Below are 21,512 nucleotides of genomic sequence, written 5' to 3' on the forward strand. Positions count from 1 at the left end.
ATGCCTCACCCCTCTAAAATGTAGGCTCTTTAATACCTTTTTCCTTTCACTTTGCACATGGTGGGGCTGATGTGGCTGCTTCTTCTTGCCTAGCTATGGCAGTGGCTGGAATGCTGGGTATTTTTATTTTATTTTATTTTATTATAGCCAACCTCCTGGGTTCCTGATCTGCATTGAATGTCCAGCTTTAAATTCCAGTAAATCCCCAATCCTCCCACCATTTGTGCTGTTGTTGTTGTTGTCCTATCTTGCTGAGAAGCTTCTTGTCTGCTTTCCTGGTTTTATTACTTGGAGCAGCCAGGAAATCAACCTCTTATATTCTGCCATTTGACAAAAACATGTATAAATATGTAAAAACAAATTCCACTGTGAAGTACAATGTAACAATAAAATGGAAAAAGAAGCATAAGAAGCAAATTTTTTTTTTACATTATGTGAATTCAATCTTCACACTATTTTTTTCTTTTGCTGTGCAGAAGCTTTTTAATTTAAAACCAACCAATTATGGTTTCTTGGTTTTATCTCTTGAGTTCTTGGAGTTTTATTAATGAAGTCACTGCCTCCTCCTGAATGTGGCAATGTAATCCTTGCATTTTATTCTCTCAGTTGCAACATGTCTGGTCTAATTCCTAGGTCTTTGACCCACTAACTCAAAATTTCTAAGTCTTTGATCCATTAACTCAAAATGGTAACTCAAGACTTTTGTGCAGGGTGAGAGATAAGAATCTAATTTTATAATTCTACATATGGATATCTAATTTTCCCAGCAAAATGTGTTTAAAATGTTGTCTTTTCTCCAATGTATGTTTTTTTTTTGACAACTTTGGCAAGAATCAGATGTATCTGCATGGATTTGTCTCTGTGTCTTCTATTCTTTTCCATTGGCCTTCATGTGTGATTTAACAATTTTGGTTGCATTTGAATAATTCTCTCACAGTTTGTAGGTTCTAACATTTGAAACAGATACAAAAGTCTGTTTCAAAAATTTCTAATTTGATATAAATTTCCTATGTTCATATATGACTATACCACCAGTGATACTCCCCATCATGTTCAACCAGAAGAATTGGATCCTAAGGAGGATATGTTATTCTACATATATGTATAATATGTCAAAATACATTCTATTTTCATGTATATATAAAAAGAACTATTTAAAAAAACTTTATCAACAAATAATCTTAACTTCTCTATGATAATTTATTTAACAACTGACTGATAATAATTAATTCCTACAATATCCCCTATATAACTATTTCACTGCAGGTTTCTTTTATGCTCTAACTTTACTGTAACCATTTGAACCTCTGTATCTCCTCCCTTACCCACCACCTTCCTTGATTGACTTCTCATTTTTCTGTATTTTCTTTATTTTGTATAACATCTTAAATTTTAATGGAATATAAAATTATGAATGTGTAGCTGTTTTATTCTATTCGCTATTGCTGTTCATAGACCTTCTTCTGGGAAGGATCAGAGTAATAGAGATCTTTAGAAATTACATTTGTAGTATATATGAACATATGGCTTAATTTAAAACTATCACTCTTACTTTCTGCTTTCAAAGTGGCATTAAAGTTAAAATTAATAATGGAATTTTTCTGAACTTATTTGCTAAAGCTAAGATATATCTTCAGATTAAGAGTTATTACAAAAAGATAACTACTCACCAAAATATCCTCCATATCAAAGAGGAAGAGGAGTTTATCTCAACAGATGCACAAGTTTAGGACTTCTGAACAAGCGAGGAATGATGCCAGCAAGTCTCCATCCAAATTTACATTTCCCAAATAAAAAAACCCACACATATTTAAAGGGATGAATTTCCAGAAGGAGACAATAAATGTTGATTATTAAAATAATTAATGAATTAAAAGAAGATATAAGAAACAGATTGAGAGAAAATATATTAGGTGGAAAATAATTTCAATAAAAGATTGATTAAGAAAGAAACTCAACCAGAACTCCTAGAAATTAAAAACACAATAAATAGAATAAAAATTAATTTGGAAGAATGAACAAGAGATTAGATTTTGTAGAAAACAGAGCTTCAGACCTTGAAGACAGGTTATATAAACTTGAATTCTTACAAGCACAAAAATAGAAATAAAATCATTATCAGAATATACAAGAATTATGGGAAAATATTAAGAGGCCAAACTTGACTTTGTGAATTTGATGGTAAAGGAATGGATCTGGAGATTATCATGCTAGGTAAAATAAGATAATTCCCCAAACAGCAAAGTCAAATGTTCTCTCTGATATGCAGATGGAAACACACAACAAAGGAAGAAGAATAGAAGTTCAGTGGACTTGACAAAGGGAAATAAAGGGAAGGAGAGGAGATAGGAAGGACAGTAGAATGAATTGGACATAATTTCCCCATGTTCATATATGAATACCTGATCAGTGAAACTCCATATCATATAACACAAAAAAATGGGTTCTTAATCAGAATAATTTATATTCCATGTACATATAATATGTCAAAATATACTCTAATGTCATGTATATCTTAAAAAAACAAAAGGGAAAAACATCATTGGAATTGAAAAGGGCATGGAGATACAATCTAATGGTACTAAGAACTTTGCAGCTGAATAATAGAAAAAAATTCAAACCTTAGGTGTTAGATGAACATACACGTGTAGAAGTCATATAGAACCAAACATATACAATAACAAAACAAAAATTTCTCTAAGACGCATCATAATCAAAATGCTTAATATAGACAATAAGGATAGAACTTTCAAACTTCAAGGAAAAATGTCAGAGGCAGGCACTGTGATACATGTATACTCCCAGTGGCTCAGGAGACCCCTACTTCAAAGCCAGCCTTAGCAGCTTATGGAGGCACTAAGCAACTCAGTGAGACCCTGTCTGTAAAAAAATACAAAAAAAAAAAAAAAGGATCACTGGTTAAGTGCCTCTGAGTTCAATCCCCAGGGGAGGGGGAGAGAGAGAGAGAGACAGACAGACAGATTAGGACACATTAGAGCTAAACCAATACAAATAACCCCTTAGTTCTTCACACCATTTTAAATCCAGGAAGGCATATAATGAGGCAATCCAATCTCTGAAAAAAATTTCCAACCAAGATCACTATATACAGCAAAACTATCCTTTAGAATCAAATAAAAAATAAAAACTTCCAAACATGAGAATATACTAAAAAAATTCATGACAGCAAAGCAGCACTACAAAAAATACTTAAAAAAATACTACCCATATAAGAATTTAAAAACAACCCCAACTTGCCTCTAAATGTGGGCTGCCATTTTTCTCTTTCAGCTTTTAAAATTCGATTTTTATTCTGTGTAGTAGATGGTTAATTTTGATGTACTTTAGGAGGGATGTTTTTTCATCTTATCTATTTGGGGTTTGAAATGCCTCTTGTATTTGGATTTCCACCTCATTATTACAGTTTGGAAAACTTTTTGATATAGTTTCCTGAAAATTTTATACATTTCTTTAGATTGTATTTTGTTGCCTTCTACACAAAGAGTCTTAGATTTGGGCTATTAATGCTCTCTCTGATTTCTTGTATATTCTGGTCATGATTTGTTACCATTATTTTATTGTTATTTCATTTCTGGTATATTATCACTTAATTCATTTTATAGATATAATTTTAGTACACTGAACAATTTAATTATCAACTGGTTTAGTCAGCTTTTTGCCACTGCAAACTAAAGACCCAACAAGAACAATATTAGAGGAGGAAAACTTGATTTGGGGGCTCACGGATTCAGAGGTCTCAATCATTAGATAGCAGGATCCCAACCTCAGGGCTCAAGGTGAGGCTACTCATCATTGCAGAGGTAAGCAGTTCACATGATGAGCAAAAGGCAGAAATAGAGAGAGAGAGATATCCACTTGCCAGATACAAATACATACCCCAAAACCATGTCCTCAATTTCCACCTCCACCAGCCACAACCCACCAATGCAGTTACCACTCAGTCAATGTCTATCAAGGGATTAATTCACTGATTGGGTTAAGACTCTCACAACTCTATCATTTCTCCTCAGAACCTTCTTGCATTTTCTCACACATAAGATTTTGGGGAACACCTCACATCCAAATCATACATAAACTTTCTAAATTCTTTTTCTGGCATTTCCTCCATTATGATATCAATGGGATTAGTTGCATTCTGAGGTATTTGGAGTGACTAGTTCCCTTGCTTTTTCATAGAATTCCTTAAGGGGTATTTATCTCTTTTACTTTTATATAAAGAACATTTTCTTGTTATTCTGTGGATTGGGTGAATGCCTTGGTGTCCACATTTCACTCAATTTAAACTTTCTATTATGTCCAGTATCTAACAGCCCAATAAGAAGAGAGAGATTAATTTCAAGAAGTTACAACCACTTCAGAACAATTTCAAACCAATAAATCTTTAAAAAAATTATTACAAATGTTCTTCAGAAATACACTAGTCTGAGTGGTAAATGGGGGTGATTTTATTTAATTGGTTGATAAATAAGTTAATAAGGAAGCCAAATTATTTTAAGACTATATTTGGCTTTGAACCTTTGTGTGGGGTCTTATCCTGCATGCTAAATTCTCATGCCCCTAGGATTGAGTAGAAGTTCTCGGGTAGGCATGTGGATTTCCAACATCACTGAAGTGTTCTACCCATAGGTCATGGTAGCAGACCACTATGGGTAGATGGTGAATGGAAAGGTTTTTGTAGCACCCCCCCCAACTGGCCACCAAATAATTGTCCATCCCTAAATGAATTCTGCCCATCTGTTCAATTTTCCTGTCCTTTTCAACTGATCATTCACACACAGAGTGCAAAGGGAGAGCAGGTTTACTCTCCTCTGTTTCTGGCCTGAATCCCCTGGATCTGCCATTCACTATGATTGTGTTGGGATCATGATTTTTCAGGTGAACTTGAGATAACACAGTAAGCACTAACTGAGACCAAAAAAAAGTGGAAGTTTTTATAAAGAACTCTCAAGTTCCTACAGGAAAATGATTCAGCTTAAACTCCTACAGTTAGATCTCTATTTCTGTTCTTTATTTACATGAAGCATATTTTGAACACCAGTTCACCCCAGGGCATTTGTATCTGCCAAGTCTAAACAGCCTTTTAAAGCTGTTTATGTGTTGAATTTGTTCATTGTGTTTCTCTTTCCTTTTGTGGTGATGCAGCATCTCTGCTGCCGCCAGGCTCTGGTGTGTTTTCTTATATCCTTTGTTCCCAATACCTGAATTTCTGGGCTTCTCTGACTCTCTGACTGACAAATATTGATTTATAATTACACCCACCTTGAAATTAAGACGTATTACTCTTTCTTCAGTTCCAAAAATCAGATAAGTGGGAAGTGCTTTCTTCCTCTACTCACCATTTGGGAGCCTCTGAACAACACACGGTTGAACAAGAACTGGATATGAGAAAAAGTCAGAAGAAATATTAAAAATTCTTAGAAACAAACAAGAATAATTTTAGTCCACGGCCAGCGCAGATGGTGAGAACAGTTCGGTCACATGGGAAAATCCTCAGGGAGTTTAAATTAAAGACACAGACACCATTTTGTGAGGTTTTACTGAAAAGGGGAAGGCGGGGGAGAACGAACCCAAGAGAGCGAGCATGCTAGGGAGAGGGCTTTAATAATTGGGAAACAAAAAATAAATGAATGCTGGGTGAAAATCCCATCCAATGAAGGTCAAGGGGGGCAGTGTTGCAAGATCTGTTGTGATGATTGGATCTTTGGGGCAGTGGTGAGACGTGCCTCCACATAGACAAACTCTGGAACCCAAGAAGGGTGGGGAAAGCTCTGCCACATTAAAAGTGACTGAGCGCTTCACACCCAGCTGGGGAGGAAACTCAGTCATGTGCAAAGATGGTCTCCCACAAATAATGATACAACATACCAAGAATCTGGAACTCTTAGAACACAGATCTTAAATATATATATAAAATGTATTAAATGCCTACATTTAATATAGAAATATCCCAAATAAAAAAACTAATGCTACATCTCAAGGCCATTGGCAACCAGGATCAAACTAATTCTATGTCCATTAGATGATAGGAATTGATTAAAATATAAATCAATGAAATAGAAAATGAAAAAAACAAAATTCCCAAATTCACAGAATTAATGTAACAAAGTGTTGATTATTGGAAAAAATAAAGAAGGCTGAAGGCTGATAAACCATTATCTAATTATAAGAAAAAGAGGAAAGAATCATATAAAGAAAATTATTGCTACATGGGGACATATAACCACAGACATTTTTGAAATACAGAGGACCATTAAGGACTATTTTAAAAACTTATTTTCATATACATTAGGAAATCTAGATGGTATTGACAAATTTGTAAAAACATGTGATTTACCCAAACTTGAGCCAAAGTGTATAGAAAAGCTAAGTGGATCAATAAAAAGCAATATGATTGAAGCAAAAATAAAGACCCTTGTGACAAAGAAAATTCTGGTACTAGTTGAATTTTTGGCTGCATTCTATAAGATCTTTAAAGAAGAGACCTTCTCAAGACTCTCTAACTTGTTTCATGAGATAAAAAGGTGGATAATATTTACAGATTTATTCCATGAAGAGAATAAAACCCTGATACCAAAACCAGATACTGATAAATCAAGGAAGGAAAACAGCAGACCAACATCCTTGCTGTATCTCATAGCAGATAAAGTGGACTGAAAGCCAAAATTGATCAGAAGAGACAAAGAAGACTATTTCATACTGCTTAAGGGATCTACAGATTTAATGCCATCCCCATCAAAATGCTAATGAAATTCTTCACAGAACTGGGAAAACAGTCCTAAAATTCATTTGGAAGAATTAAAGATGTAGAATGTCCAAAAAAATATATGAGCAATAAACAAAATGCTGGAGGCATCACAATGTCCTTTAAATTATATTACAGAGCTATATTAACAAGACCAGCATGGAACTGGCATAGAGGTAGACATGAGGACCAATTAAGCAGAACAGAAGACACAGAGAGAAATCCACATAAATACAGTCATGATCCTTGTCAAGGGGTGTTGAAAACATACAGTGGAGAAGATAGTCTTTTTAAGAAATGGTGCTGGGAAAGCGGGATATTCATATATAGAAGAATGGAATTATATCCCTACCTTTCATCCTATATAATAGTCAAGTCAAATTAGCTCAAGGACATAGAAGTTAGAACAGAAACTCAGCAACTGCTAGAAGAAAACATTAGTTCAACATTCCAACATATTGGTGAAGGTATGGATCCTACAGCATAAGAAATAAAACAAAGAACCAATAAGTGGGATGGTATGAAATTTTAAAAACAAATTGCAGAGCAAGGAAACAAGAACATGAAGAGAGATCCTGCTGAATGGGAGAAAATATTTGCCAACTGTTCTTCCTACAGGGAATTAATATTCATAATACATAAAGAACCCACAAAACCTTGAAATCAGAAAAATTCATGATCAATAAATGGGCAAAGCAAATGAGACATATTTCTCAAAAGAAGAAATACAAATACATAAAAAGTTTAATATCCTTAGCAATCATGGAAATGCAAATCAACACTACACTGGGATTTCATCTCACCCCAGTGAGAATGGCATTCATCAGTATGCAAATAGCAATAAATGCTGATGAGAATGAGGGGGAAAACACACTTATACAATGTTGGTGTAACTGTAAATTCCTACAACCACTGTGGGCAGCAGTATGGAGATCACTCAGAAGACTAGAAAAAGAATCACCACTCCTCTCTGTCTAGCCACAAAAACTAAAATCAGCATTCTATAGTGATTCATGCATACCCATATTTATGGCAACATAATTCACAATACCCAAGTTATGGAACCATCCTTGATGTCCATCAACAGATAAGTGGATAAAGAAAATGTGATATATATATACACACACACACACACACACACACACACACACACACACAAAGTGGAGTTTTACTTGATCAAAAAATAAAATTAAGTCATTTTCTGGTAAATGGATGGATCTGAAGCACATCAACTAAGTGAAATACATCATACTTTAGAAGATCAATGGTCAAATGTTCTCTCTCATATGCAGAAATGAGAGAGAAAAAAGAAATAAAAAAAGGGCTATCACAAAAATGTGAGACCCATAGAGTAGTGACAGGAAATGTAAATGTAATGAAAGGGGAGGTATGTAAAAATAAAATCAACTAAATTATGGTATTGCCATGAAAAAAGGTACCACAATGAATCCATTTCTATATATAATTAAAACCACTAATTAAAATATAATAGAAGAGAGACCAGTGGAGGAGAGGAAGGGGATCATGGTGAGGGAGTAGGTAATGGAGAAGGGCAGATACTGGGGAATAAGATAGATAAATTATGCTGTGGGCATCTATGAATATGTCACAATGAATCCCAGTATCATATATAGTTATAATAGATTAATAAAAATTAAGTTTTAGTTTGACTCTGCCACTTCCTATTTTAGGGACTTGATAAAATTTATATTATTTTTAGTACAATTTTTGGTAATGACCACTAATATGCTCTATCTCTGTACTTTTTTTTAAAAAACTGAAATTATATAGTGACTATGAAGATGCTTGATGAAAACTAAATGTATTCCATAAACATAAAATAATAAAGACTTTCCATCACATCAGGAAGCACTTGAAGATTAGATAGCCACAACTATGCCATGTAGTTTTGTGTGTTTTCATTTTTCAATGAAAAATGCCCAACAGAGAATATTTGGGTGATTTATAACTTTGGAAGTGATAATGGATGAGAGAAAGAACATATTTCCATATGTAGCTATTTAATGAAGGAGGAGCACTGTTTCTCCAGTTGGAAAATATAGGATGCCTGGACATCTTACATAATTTTTTCCATAGATCTTCTTCCTTTCCTGTCTTTAGAAAGCCTTAAGACAGGCTTTGATGTTCTTCCTCCCAAGAGGCTGGCTCAGTGGAGGAGGCCCATTTGGTGAGGAAAGACTCAGAAAGATGATCACAGATTAAGAGAGTGAGATGATTTCTTGCAGACAAGAGAGTGTACCCTGTGGTGCACTCATCCATGATGTCATTCATCCTCATAACAAATCTGCAAACTGGTGACGTTGCTGTTCCCATTACATAGATGAGAGTGTCCAGGCAGACTGAGCTGTTTGTGTATCAGATTCCATCAGAGTGGCAGGAGCAGGAATGCTTCCAGTCTGCATGGGACCTTCAGTAAGCAAAAATATTTTAAGGTGCTTATTTTAGGAAAAGAACACTTTATAAATCAGCATTTCTTTTGCCCTTACAAGTAACTTGGAGAAGGTCTGAACAGCTAAGTGTCCCTCATGCTCCAGAGCTATAGGTGCCATAGTCAAGGTGTGTCCAACCAAGAAGGCTGCTAATAGGAAGGACTCCACGTCTGCCATCCCAGCTGTGCAGGTGTACTGCATGCAGGCATCATTTCCCATTTGCCCAGTTATGGTACCAGGCAACATGACAGTGTGTTTCTTGGCTTAATTGAGCCAGTAGTAGTATTAGATTGAAGGAGAATGAAGGTGATGTGGTAAATACCATGTGAGAGTTGACTACACTTCCATCATCTTTGATCAGGTGGATGTCAGAGTCAGCTCGGTGGCTGATTACCAACAACAAACCCGAGGAGGGCTTACAGGAACTTAAAAAAGCTGCAAGGCTGAATGGAACGAAGACTTCTGCAGATGCCCTAACCATAGAGGTGAGCAGGATGGGAGGTGCTTTTGAAACAAGGAAGACATAGCCTGACATATTATTAGTAGGTGTCCAAAGATGCAATATGCAGTCACTGAAAAGGTTGAACACAGATATTTTATTCAGAGGAGGCAAAGAGCCCCATTTTTTTCTTTCTTTTGCTCCTCATAATCAATTCACATATCTCCCTCCACAGGATTTTATTCTTTATATTTGATTACTTTTCATTCTGACAAGTAACCCTGTATGTTTTTATATTTACAGTGTGATGTTTTGAAGAATATGTACAGGGTGGAATGGTTAAGTCTAGCTAATTAAACCAATTAATTAAACTAATTAATTAAAAGTCTTAATAAATCAACAGTATAGTCAGCTTTTAGTGGCAGTGACCAAAATACCTGACAAGAATAATTTTGCTCAGGAAAAGTTTATTTTAGGCTCACAGTTTCAGAGGTTTCAGTCCATTGTCAGCTGACTCTATAGGTCTGCTCCAGTGGCAAGATGAAGCATTCTTTGCAGAGGGCTTTGCAGAGGAAGGTTGTGCACTTCATGCCTATCATGAAATTAATAGAGAGGAGAAGGAGTCTGAAACAAAGCATTATAATCCCTAGGGTATGTCCCGAGTGACCCACTTCCTCCAGCCACACTGAACCTGCCTACAGTAACCATTTGTAATAAATTCAAAATTTCTAATCCTTCAAAAGGATTAATCCACTCACTAGGTTTTGAGTCTCCCCTCATCTAATTATTTCACCTCTCACCATACCACAGGAAATTTGGGGGGACCCTTCATATCAAAACCATAACAACCAGTAATTAGTTTAAATGTCACAAGTCAAAAATGCATTTAATACATGTCACCTACTGAATACTTTGGTATAGAAACACAGTACCCGGTAGAGTATTGGTTGTTACCCTAAAGATCATGTGAATGGTGGGAACTGTGGCTCACTGCAGGTGCCTAACATGTTGAAAGAATATAATGGAGTACCCGGAAACAAAAGATCAAGGTTCAAAGTGTAGTTTCTATAAAACATATATTGCATTTGTCCCTCGGCAAAGTTGAATAATTTTCAGTTGTGATATAATAAATTTTATTTTTTCAGTCATCTGTTAGCTATCTATTTATTTATTTTAATTTTGGAAATTGAACCTATTGGTGCTTTACCACTGAACTACATTCCCAGTCCTTTTATTTTTTGAGACAGGCTAGCCTTAAACTTGTGATGCTTCTGCCACAGCCTCATGATTTCCTGGGATTACAGACATGCACCATCATGCCCAACCTATTCATTCATCTGTTAATGAACACTTGAGTTGGTTCCATATCAGGGCTATTGTAAATGATGGTATATAAACTTATGAATGCAGATGTCTCTTTGATATACTGATTTCATTTCCTTTGGACATATACCCTGAATATAGCAATCATATTTTAAATTTTTTGAAGAAACTCCATACTATTTCCCATAATGATTGTAATAATTTTCATTTACATAAACAGTATGCAAGTGTTCCCTGTTGTTTACATTCTCATCCACATTTGTAATCCTTTGGTTTTTTGATAATAGCCATTCTAAGTGGAGGGAGGTAAATATATCGTTGTAATTATTATTCTGATCACCACTTGAAATCCTTCTTTTAATAATAGTTTTTCCTAGTGGGGAGAGCAAAGTATATCATTATAATTATTCTTTTCTGTTACTAGGGATTGAACCAAGTGTTGCTGAGATACATCCCCAATATCTCTTGTACTTTCGTAATTTGTGAGAAGGGTTCATTAAATTGCCCAAGCTTTTTTTTAATAGCACTTTTTTTTTTTAAATCAGTTCAGTGGAAATATGGGCTCAAACTTAGAGTTCTCCTCCTCAGCCTCCCAAGTATCTGGGCTTACAAGCACATACTGCCATGCGCTGCTTGATTGTAGGATTGATGTGCATTTATGGCATAATTAGTGATATCAAATATTTTTTGTACCCATTTCCCATTTACAGGTTTGGTTGAGATCTTTTACCCATTTTTTTTTTTTTAAATTCAGTGGTTCTACTCCTGACTGCTCATAAGAATCCTTGTTTGTGTTGGGGGATCAGATGCTGCAGCCTGTAGTTTGAAGTGTTCCAAGTGATTCTGAAGATTGTCTTCTCATTTTAATTTCAGATTCGTTTTATTATATTTTTGTATTTTCATTCATTTTTGGTTATTGGATCATTTGGATTTCTTGTACCTGTTGGGGATAAATGCCTTGTCAGAAGCATAGTTGACAAATATCTTCCTCTCCCTGTACGTTGATTCTTCAGTATGTTCCTTGCTTCCTTTTCTGTGTAGAAGTTTTTTAGTTTGACCTAATCCCATTTGTCCATTTTGACTTTGGTTCCCTTTTGTGGTCGCATCTAAAAAATGTTTGCCCACACCAAAGTCACGGAGTTTTATTGCATGTTTTCTTCTGGTAGTGTAATGGTTTGGGGGCCTTCCATTTAAGTCTGCAGTCTATTTTGGATCGATTTCCCTATGTGGTGAAGACACAGATCTGACATCTATCTTCAGCATGTGAGTATCTAGTCTCCCTAAGACCATTTTTTGAAGAGAAGTTTTCTTCTCCATTTTTTTATACTTAGCACTTTTTTTGAAATCAGTTCAGTGGAAATATGTAGATTTATTTCTGGGCTCTCTGTTCTACTCCACTGCTCTAAGTCTGTTATCTTGCCAGTACCATGCTGTTTTGATTACTATGCCTTGATAGTATATTTTGAAGTCAGGTGGTGTGATACTTCCATGTTTATTTCCATATTTTTTGGTTTTATTTTTGTGCCTTTTTTTGCTCAAGATAATTTGGCTATTCAAGAGCTTTACTGATTTCAAACTATTTTGGGAATATATTTGGAAAAATATTTTTCTGTTTCTGTAAAAAAATGTTATTGGTATTTTGATAGAGATTGCATTGAATCTCTGGCTACTTTTGAAGAACATGAACATTGTAACAATGTTAATTCTTTCAGTACATGAACAAAGACATGTGTCTATTTATTTGTGCCTTCTTCAATTTGTTTCAGAAATATTTTATAATTTTTATTATACAGATTTTGCACCTTCATGGATACATTTATTCCTAGGTACTTTTCTGTAGCTTCTGTAAATGCACTTACACTCTTGACTCCTTTTTTCACATTTCACAAATTGAGTTTTTCACAACAAATTGATGCCACCACTATAAATAACAATATGAAAATTCCTCAAAAACTTGAATAGAATTATTTGATCCACCTGTCCCACATCTTGATATATGCCCATAAATAAATAAATAAATAAAAATTTGAATCTCAAGAAGATATCTGCATTCCCATGTTCATTGTGGAAATACATAAGATGAGTAAGTCCTAGAAAGCCACTGAATGGAATGGTGACAATAATACTGTATTATGTACTTAAAAACTTTCTAAGAGCGTGGATTTGTGCTAACTGTTCTTATCAAAATAAATAGTAAAAATGAATATAGAGGACTGGGATTGTGGCTCAGTGGTAGAGTGCTCACCTAGTACATGCGGGACCCTGGGTTTGATCCTCAGCACCATATTAAAAAAATGAATAAAATAAAGGTATTATGTCCAACTACAACTAAAAAATAAATATTAAAAAGTGAATACAGAGTGCAGGAAGAAATTTTTAAGTGATTATATATATTGATGGATATATTTTGGTGCCAACTTCACAGGTATGCAGTTATGTCCAAAATACTTAGATGCATTGTTAAATATGGGCAGTTTTAAAATTATTAATTATATTACTAATAAGGTAAGTTGAGAAGTCAAAAATAGTTATCAACATCATCTGTCTATGATCACAGTCACAAACATCTTCCCAAAGCTCATTTATTTCGTTTTATTTCTCTAGTGGTTCTTTCATGTGAGCTTTCTTGGCTTCCAAATGCATTCCACCTCGTGTCTATGCCTTTTGCTCTGCTTCCTCATATCTTTTTTCCTTCCTTGCACATCCTTTCTGAGTGTGTTCCATGATTCCCCGTGACATGTCCTTTGACAGGGGACAAAAACATTTATAGCTTCCACCCTCACAAGGATCAGTGGGCTTGATAAAGCCCCTGAACAGTCAAGTAAGGGTGCAAAGTGAATCCCAAGGATGGAAACCTAACCTTGATGTAGGGATGGGAGCTGTGAATGCATCTTAAAAAATGCAGTGTCTGAAATGTGCCTTTAAGGTTTGGGTAGAACTAGTCAGGTTTAAACATTCAGGGATTTGGTTATTTGAAGGTGAGTGCAGCCCAAATGACTTCAAAAGGGCAAGGTCGGTGGTGTCCTGGTAAATGTTTAACTTCAACATTTAAAGATTTTTCTTTTTAAATTCTAGAGTCCAAGAATTGTGGAAATCATTAATTTTTGTAGTTTGCTTACTTCCCCCAGAGTCTATTTTAGCCTAAACACATGATATAAACAGGTTCATAACCATTTAAATGTTTAATAAAGAGTTCTTGTAAATCCTTATGAACTGACCCTGATGCACCTTTGTGGGCAAGACTGCAGAGATGAGACTGTTTCAGGCTTTTCTAATGATGTGATGATTGGCATAGAATGAAATTTATAGAGAAAGATGCATTTGTAAAATGTGAACAACCAGCAAACCCTTATTTGAATATGTGCTGCTTCCTCTCAAAGTAAGGGTTACCGGGGAGAATACATTTGTAGAACTGCCATGTCAGCTAGTGTTGCCCACCTAAATATCTCTGGATGCACCACTCATTTCTGTTAGCTCATCAAGAATGAGTACCTGGTAACAAATTAAGCCATCATGCCCTGATATTTTACTCTGATATTGGAAGGTGTTGAAGGCCAGTCTCAGACACTGCAGCCCTCATCTAAGACAGATTTAAGGTCTTCTTGCAACCAATTCTTATAATACCATAATAACATTGGCCAGTGGTCATGGGTTTATGTGTTGGATGCAGAAGGTATTACCACAAATGTCTCTCTAACAAGCATAAATCCAGTATTCCACTGTTGAAGCTAGAGTTGGAAGCTCCAAGACCATTTCTGATGGTGCAGGTTTCCTCAGTCATGGGAGTAGGTTTAATTCTCAGCATTCCCTTCAACATGAAAATTTTCTGATGGCATTTGTAGTATTATTGCATTTGTAGAGGAGGCATGACAATGGACTTAATCTTTCTGAATAACTAATAAATTAATAAGTCTAAGAGTTCTGCTAGAAGTAGATTGATATGTATATTATAACCTACTAAATGACATAGAAAGTGTTTGTGAGGAAGGCATTATTATTTTGTTGGTTTTCTTACTTATCCTGATCCTAATTCTTTTATTTCTTCTTCTTTTCAATGACAAGGAAATTGAGGTACAGTGATAGCCATCACCTTGCCCAGGGTATACAACTAGCAAGTGGCAAGGCCAATAACACTTCAGTATAAAAGCAAATCTGAGTTTAAATCAATTTAAACTAAAATCCCCTCTGATTCAAAACTCAAGTTTAATTCTAGGCTTCTCTTTCACGGAGAAACAACATGCAACATATTCTATAAAACAGGATGACTCAAAAACTAAAAAATAAAAATAAAAAAATTAATTGCCAGGAAATAATTCTTCTTCCTGAGATATGAAATGTATTCTCCAACCATTAGTAATTAGTGGAGAACAAAACTCCATTTCCAACTCTTCTATAGTCATCTGGTATAAAAGGGGCTTTGAATTGTAATCTCACTAACTCAACATTTGGTTTCCTTCCTCAGATAAATCTCTAACATAAATTCTCTTTTCAATGTTCTATGCTCTTTTAGAGTTTACTTCTTAATATGTTCTCATTGCACAACTTCCCTGAGGTTCTTTGAACTCCTGAGTTCACCTATCACACCACTTTCATGCCTGCCATTGTTTTAATATCTATACTTTCCACTATTTAGGATGGTTATTGACCTTACCTTCTGTGGGTGGCCAGTGCTTCCACACTACCCATTGTTTTCTGACAACTGAACAATTTGTTGTCTCTGTTATTATTGAAGGCTGTGAGATCCACCATAAAGGAGGAATTGAAGGCAGCACAGACAAAACCTTCTCTGTGTGACTTGTTCCACACACCCAACCTGTGTAAACGGATCTGTCTCCTGTCCTTGGTGAGGTAGGCTTCACATCATCTTATAAAAAGAGTGGAGAATGAGTATATTTCTTATTTCAATTGGGCAATATATGGTGAACACAGCTTTGGATATAAAAGATGAGAAGGATATTATGAGCATTGCTATGGCCAGGGTTATGGTCAGAGTTATGAAAAGCTTGACACAGAACCATTGTACCGTGAGTTCTGTTTATCATATCACACTGCCAGACTCACACCAGAGACAGATGCTGCAAACTTCAATCATGTACAGACTTTGACTCGGATTTTCTTCATTGTTTGCTTTCATTGTTTGCTTTAATGGAGATAAAATTTGAAATAGTGAATTACAGACATATATGTAACCCAATGAGTATTTACATATGTAAAGATATATCTATCACTCAGACCAAGAGCGGGAAAAACTCTAAAATCCTAAAGACCCATCTTATATTTACATTCCTGACATCTCTCCAAAATAAACATCTGATGGCCTCATCATATATTTGTTTTATTACAATTATAAAATAATCACTTGCGTGCACATATTACAAGAAAAAGATAGTTTGCATTTTTAACACCAAAAAGTAACTGATCTTATAATACCATCGTTTGAAGTATATAAGTGTTAACTCTCATGACATGTGTCTTTCCTGTGTGTTTGTTACAGATTTTTAGTATGGCTACCCACTTTTGGCTTGATTATCCACCTCCAGTACCTGGCAAGCAATGTTTTCCTGATCCAAATTCTCCTTGGTGTAGTCACACTCCCAGCCAATTATCTTTCACTTTGGGCCCTGAATCACAAGGGCCGTCGAATAAGCCTGTGTTTTTTCATGACCACGATGGGAATCACCTTTCTGGTCAACACATTTGTGCCTGAAGGTAAGGAGAGAGACAGGGTAAATAAGGAAAGATCTTTCCCACTTTCCTGGGGATTTTTCAGCTTGCACCTATAGGAATCAGAAGAACTGGGTTCTAAGTGTTCACTGACACAAGTTGGGCATTTAGAACAGATTCTGCCATCCAGTACTTGGAAGGCAGAATCTAAACTTTACTAAAGGTCAGTAAAGTTTGTTTCAAATGCATGATGACCTTCATTATGGTCAAGAAGTACCTGTAAAATGGTGCCACCATGTTCTGAGCTTCTCTAAGTTTCTCTGAGCTTCTTCTCTTGGCCAATCACACTTCCTTGAAAACATGTAGGGTTTAGACTTATCATTATAAGCTAATATGACCACACTGTATTGTTACTTTTTCTCGATGGCTCTGTCTTATTACTTCACCTTCAGTGACAATCTATACCTGAACTCTGTGTGTCTACACATGTGCCTCATCTCAGGTCACCACAAATGCCCTTCTGGTTTTGGGGAGTTATTTTGACTTAAGAAAATAAGCCTTTGGGTTCCAGTAGAGAATAGGTGACAGCAGTGACAGCATATCCATCACTGTGCTTTGCTGAACTCCTGTGTTGTAACTTGTTTTACAAAACCCCACATTGGTGGGTTCCACCCCTCAGTCTCTCTCTTTGGTATCAGGGATTGAACCCAGTGGCATTGAACAATTGAGCCACATCCCCAGCCCGTTTTATTTTTAGCCACGGTCTTGATAAATTGCTTAGGCCCCTGATAAGTTGCTGAAGCTGGCTTTGAACTTTTGATCCTCCTTCCTTAGCCTCCTGCAATGCTGTGGTTACAGGAGTGCACCATCACACCAGGCTACAGGCTTCACTCTTCCTGAGTTTGAACAATGCTGTCAGTTTCCTGGCTGCCACAAAGCCTCCTCCAAGGTTTAAAGCTCTCATGAGATTCTTTTTTTTTTTTTAAAGAAAGAGAGAGAGAGAATTTTTTAGTATTTATTTTTCAGTTTTCGGTGGACACAACATCCTTATTTTTATGTGGTGCTGAGGATTGAACCCAGCACCCCGCGCATGCCAGGCCAGCGTGTTACCACTTGAGCCACATCTCCAGTCCCAAGAGATTTTCTTTTAATTGAGTAGAAAACCAACTTTATGAAAAGTTTCCAAAGTCTGTCATGTTTTCTATAATAGAAGTTTTTATTCTTGAGTCTTCAAACATTGATCTAGATCTGGCTACTCTCCAGCTTGTCCATTAATATAGGATTCCTGTCCTTTCATGACTGTCTTTTACAGTCTTTACCCCATGTCAGTACTGTGCATGGACCATGGTTTCCAACCCCATGAGTGCCTGAGTGAGTCTGACACCCCTCAGTAAATCACACATGACAATCCTACCTTCCATTCAAGGGATAGAGACATTGTACAGAAAAAGAAAGTGATTTCCTCCTAAATTCAGCATCCTCTCTTCTCCTTTGACAAATCTGGAGAGGCAAAGAGAATGAATACAATTATTCAGAACTTTTATTCATCATAAATTGAACTTTGCATATAAGTCACATCTCGTCCTCATAAACTTCCTCGGTGCAGTTTTTCCACAGTATATTTTACACTGTGAACGTCTCCAACAGAAGCATTTTTTTTTTTTGTTTGTAAATTGGAGAATGAAGATTCCTTCATCTCAGATTTCCTAACTTTCCTGGCTCTTCCTCTTTCCAGAAATGCAGACCGTGCATATGATTCTGACAACTTTGGGAGGAGGAATTTCTTTTGCCTCTGTTACCTGTTCTCTTACCCATACAAATGAACTGCTCCCCACCGTCATCAGGTACAAAATCTCATAGGTTCTTTGTGTAGGTTAAAACAGCTCTTTCTCAGCTCTATGACTCATCAAGGGAAGAAAACAAAAGTAATCAATGGTGATGATAACAATTATAGCCAAAGTTTACCCAAAGTTAGCTTTGTCTAGGTATTTCTAGGTGTGCTAATATACCACTAATGCACATCTCCTGTATTCTGTGGAGTCACCTAAATTGGAGATGCTATTGGGCAACTCACAATAGATAAATTATAGGAACAGCCCAGATGCCCATCAACAGATAAGTGAATAAATAAAACATGGTACATATACACAATGAAGTTTTATGCAGCCATAAAGAAGAATAAAATTGGGGCTGGGGTTGTGGCTTGGAGGTAGAGCGTTTGCCTAGCATGCATGAGGCACTGAGTTCAATCCTCAGCACCACGTAAAATAAAATATTGTGTCCACCTATAACTAAAAAATAAATATTAAGAAAATTATAAAAAAAGAAGAAGAAAATTATGTCATTTGCACGTAAATGGATGGAATTGCAGAGGACCATGCTAAATGAAATAAGCCAGAATCAGAAACTCAAGGGTTTAATATTTTCTCATATATGGAAGCTAGAAAGAAAAACATGAAGAACAAGAATTTTTATAAAAATAAAAGGGAGACCTCTAGAGCAGAGAATAGGCATTGAAGTGGAGGAACTGTACAATGAACTTGACCGGATTATGGGCCTATACAAATGTATCACAACCAATCCCATTATTTTGCATAACTGTAATGTACCAGTAAAGATAGAGTAAGTATGTAATAAAGTAAATGAGTAATAAAATAACATAACATAAATGATTAATGGGATTTTTAATAATAAAACATGTCTTTGTAGTCTGTGAACTTGATAAAGATTGCTAGCAGATGAAACAGAATTTCAAAAGCAAGAGCAAGTCATCAATCTTCACATGCCCAAACACACTCCTTGTTGTCTCTCATAATTAATGAAAAAAGGGGACACAAATCCATCTGCATTCTTACCAGGTTAATTTTTTATTGTTGTTTGTGCTCCAAGGGCAACAGCTTTAGGAATCATTGGAGTTTGTGGTAGTTTGGGGTCAGCCCTGGCTCCCCTGTTGATGATCCTGGAGACATATGCTGAACCCTTGCCCTGGATCATCTATGGAGCCTCCTGCATCTTTGCTGGCCTTGTTGTCTTCCTCCTTCCAGAAACCAGGAATCAGCCTCTGCCTGACTCCCTCCAAGATATAGAAAATGGGTGAGTGAGCCTCCTCATGGTCCCTGAGAGGAGTTATGTGTCACAGGTCTGAGATGAGAAGACAAATTCCCCTGGGGCCATTATGGCTCTGGCAATCTTAGACCTACTCTCTTTCCAAGTGGTCAGTGCCATTGGTTTAGTAAAAGCAATATCCTTTAACCAGTGATATCAGATGTCCCCCTGAAGATCTCTAGACCACACAAGCCAGTTCTTCCCAAACTGCCCCAGTAGGTTTAGTAGTAAATATGACACAATTAGGTCTGCTCAGTCCTCCCTGCTCCAGTGTAGCACATACCACTGAACATATCTCACAAACATGCACAAATACAAATGCCAAGTCTCACCTTCCAGGTCCTACGATTCTGCGACCCGATGAGTGCTGGTAAACTGTCTGGCATTGTCATTTTTTATAGGCTTGAGCTCTTCCCTGGTCACTGAAGAACCCAGGGGAGAATACATACAGAAATAGGGCCCCTTCCACAGGTGACAATATATCTAAGGGGAGGAGTCTTCATGTGTTGCCTGTGAGATTCAGACCATCTGGTTTTCATGAGGAATGAAAGTGTTCAAAAAAGAAAAGAATGCAATAGTAAATAAAGACATTTTTAAAATGATGAAGGATTAGGGAAGATTTTTAAACTTTTGTGTACTTCCCTTGATTTATCCAAAGACTCCTTTGGAGAATGACATGATAGCCAAGGATGACAGTAGAAATTATCAAAGCTTCCTTCCAGATACCATCAGGAATATTTGTCTTTTATTTTACAAGATTTACTCAGGTCCTTAAACAGGTGTCATGGTTTGTTTGTTTGGTTGTTTGTTTTTCACCAAGGTTGGTGGGGAAAAGATCAGCTTGCTCTAAGGAATGCAGGAGATATATTCTTTCTCCATGTCACTTTGTGTTTGTGTTTCTTTCATTGTGGTTTTTACTGTATTTGTTCTAGGAGGAAAGACTCAAGAAAAACAGAGCAGGAAGATACCTCCATCAAAGTGACACACTTCTAAGGAATTCCAGGAATTGACAACTGATCAAAGAGCAAGATAAAAGAAGAAATATCAAGATCACTCCTAGATACTAGCAAAAAATATTTAAATAAATAGATGCAATAGTAATAATGAATCTCATTTACAATTGTGATGCTAAATTTTGTATACAAGATGCTTTATGAATCACAAGAAGTTCAAAGCAACTACAATACTTTGAAATACATGAGAAACTATTTACATGGTTGCAGATACCTAAAAGGTTTTGGATAGGGAGATGGAATTAGCTTAAAAACATTTTTCCTTCTGAATTTATAGGAAAAGTATTTTATTGGATAATTACAATGAAGAACCCCACTTTCTGGAAACAACTTGAAACAATAGTTACAAACATCTAAAAATTATTCCTAGTATGTGAGTCAGTTTTTTGTCTTTGCAACAAAATACTGGAGGTAAGTGACTTAAATGAAGGATAGATTTATATTGGCAAACAGTTTCAGGATTCTCTTTCCATGGTTGCTTGGCCCTGTTGCCTTGGGTCTATGGAAAGGGAAAGTACTGTATTGAGGAGTCCATGGTGGAACAAACCTGCTCACCTCATTGAAGACAAGAAACAGAGGAAGTCACCAGGATCCAAATATCTCTTTCAAGGTCACACTCCCAGTGACATAAATCACTCCAACTAGGTACAACCTCCTGAAGTTTATACCACCTGTCAAACATACCACCTGTGGGGAGTCATCCATGAACTGTGCATGGTGAATTCAAATGACTCAAAAGCCATTAAGCAGAAAAG

General features: G+C 36.1%; 1 protein-coding gene across 2 annotated transcripts in view; it reads left to right on the forward strand.

Annotated features, from left to right (window-relative positions):
* Nucleotides 1-20,737, forward strand: part of LOC143391920 (organic anion transporter 7-like) — a 67,208-nt gene extending 46,471 nt beyond the window's left edge. For both annotated transcript variants that reach the window (XM_076844711.2, XM_076844712.2), the window contains 6 exons: nt 9,575-9,698; nt 15,708-15,823; nt 16,470-16,684; nt 18,375-18,483; nt 19,529-19,732; nt 20,677-20,737. In XM_076844711.2, coding sequence (XP_076700826.2) covers nt 9,575-9,698; nt 15,708-15,823; nt 16,470-16,684; nt 18,375-18,483; nt 19,529-19,732; nt 20,677-20,737 — 829 coding nt within the window. The remainder of the gene's footprint in view (nt 1-9,574; nt 9,699-15,707; nt 15,824-16,469; nt 16,685-18,374; nt 18,484-19,528; nt 19,733-20,676) is intronic.
* The last annotated feature ends 775 nt before the right edge of the window (nt 20,738-21,512 follow it).

Source organism: Callospermophilus lateralis, chromosome 2 (assembly GCF_048772815.1).
Source record: "Callospermophilus lateralis isolate mCalLat2 chromosome 2, mCalLat2.hap1, whole genome shotgun sequence".
In the NCBI taxonomy this organism is placed as follows: domain Eukaryota; kingdom Metazoa; phylum Chordata; class Mammalia; order Rodentia; family Sciuridae; genus Callospermophilus; species Callospermophilus lateralis.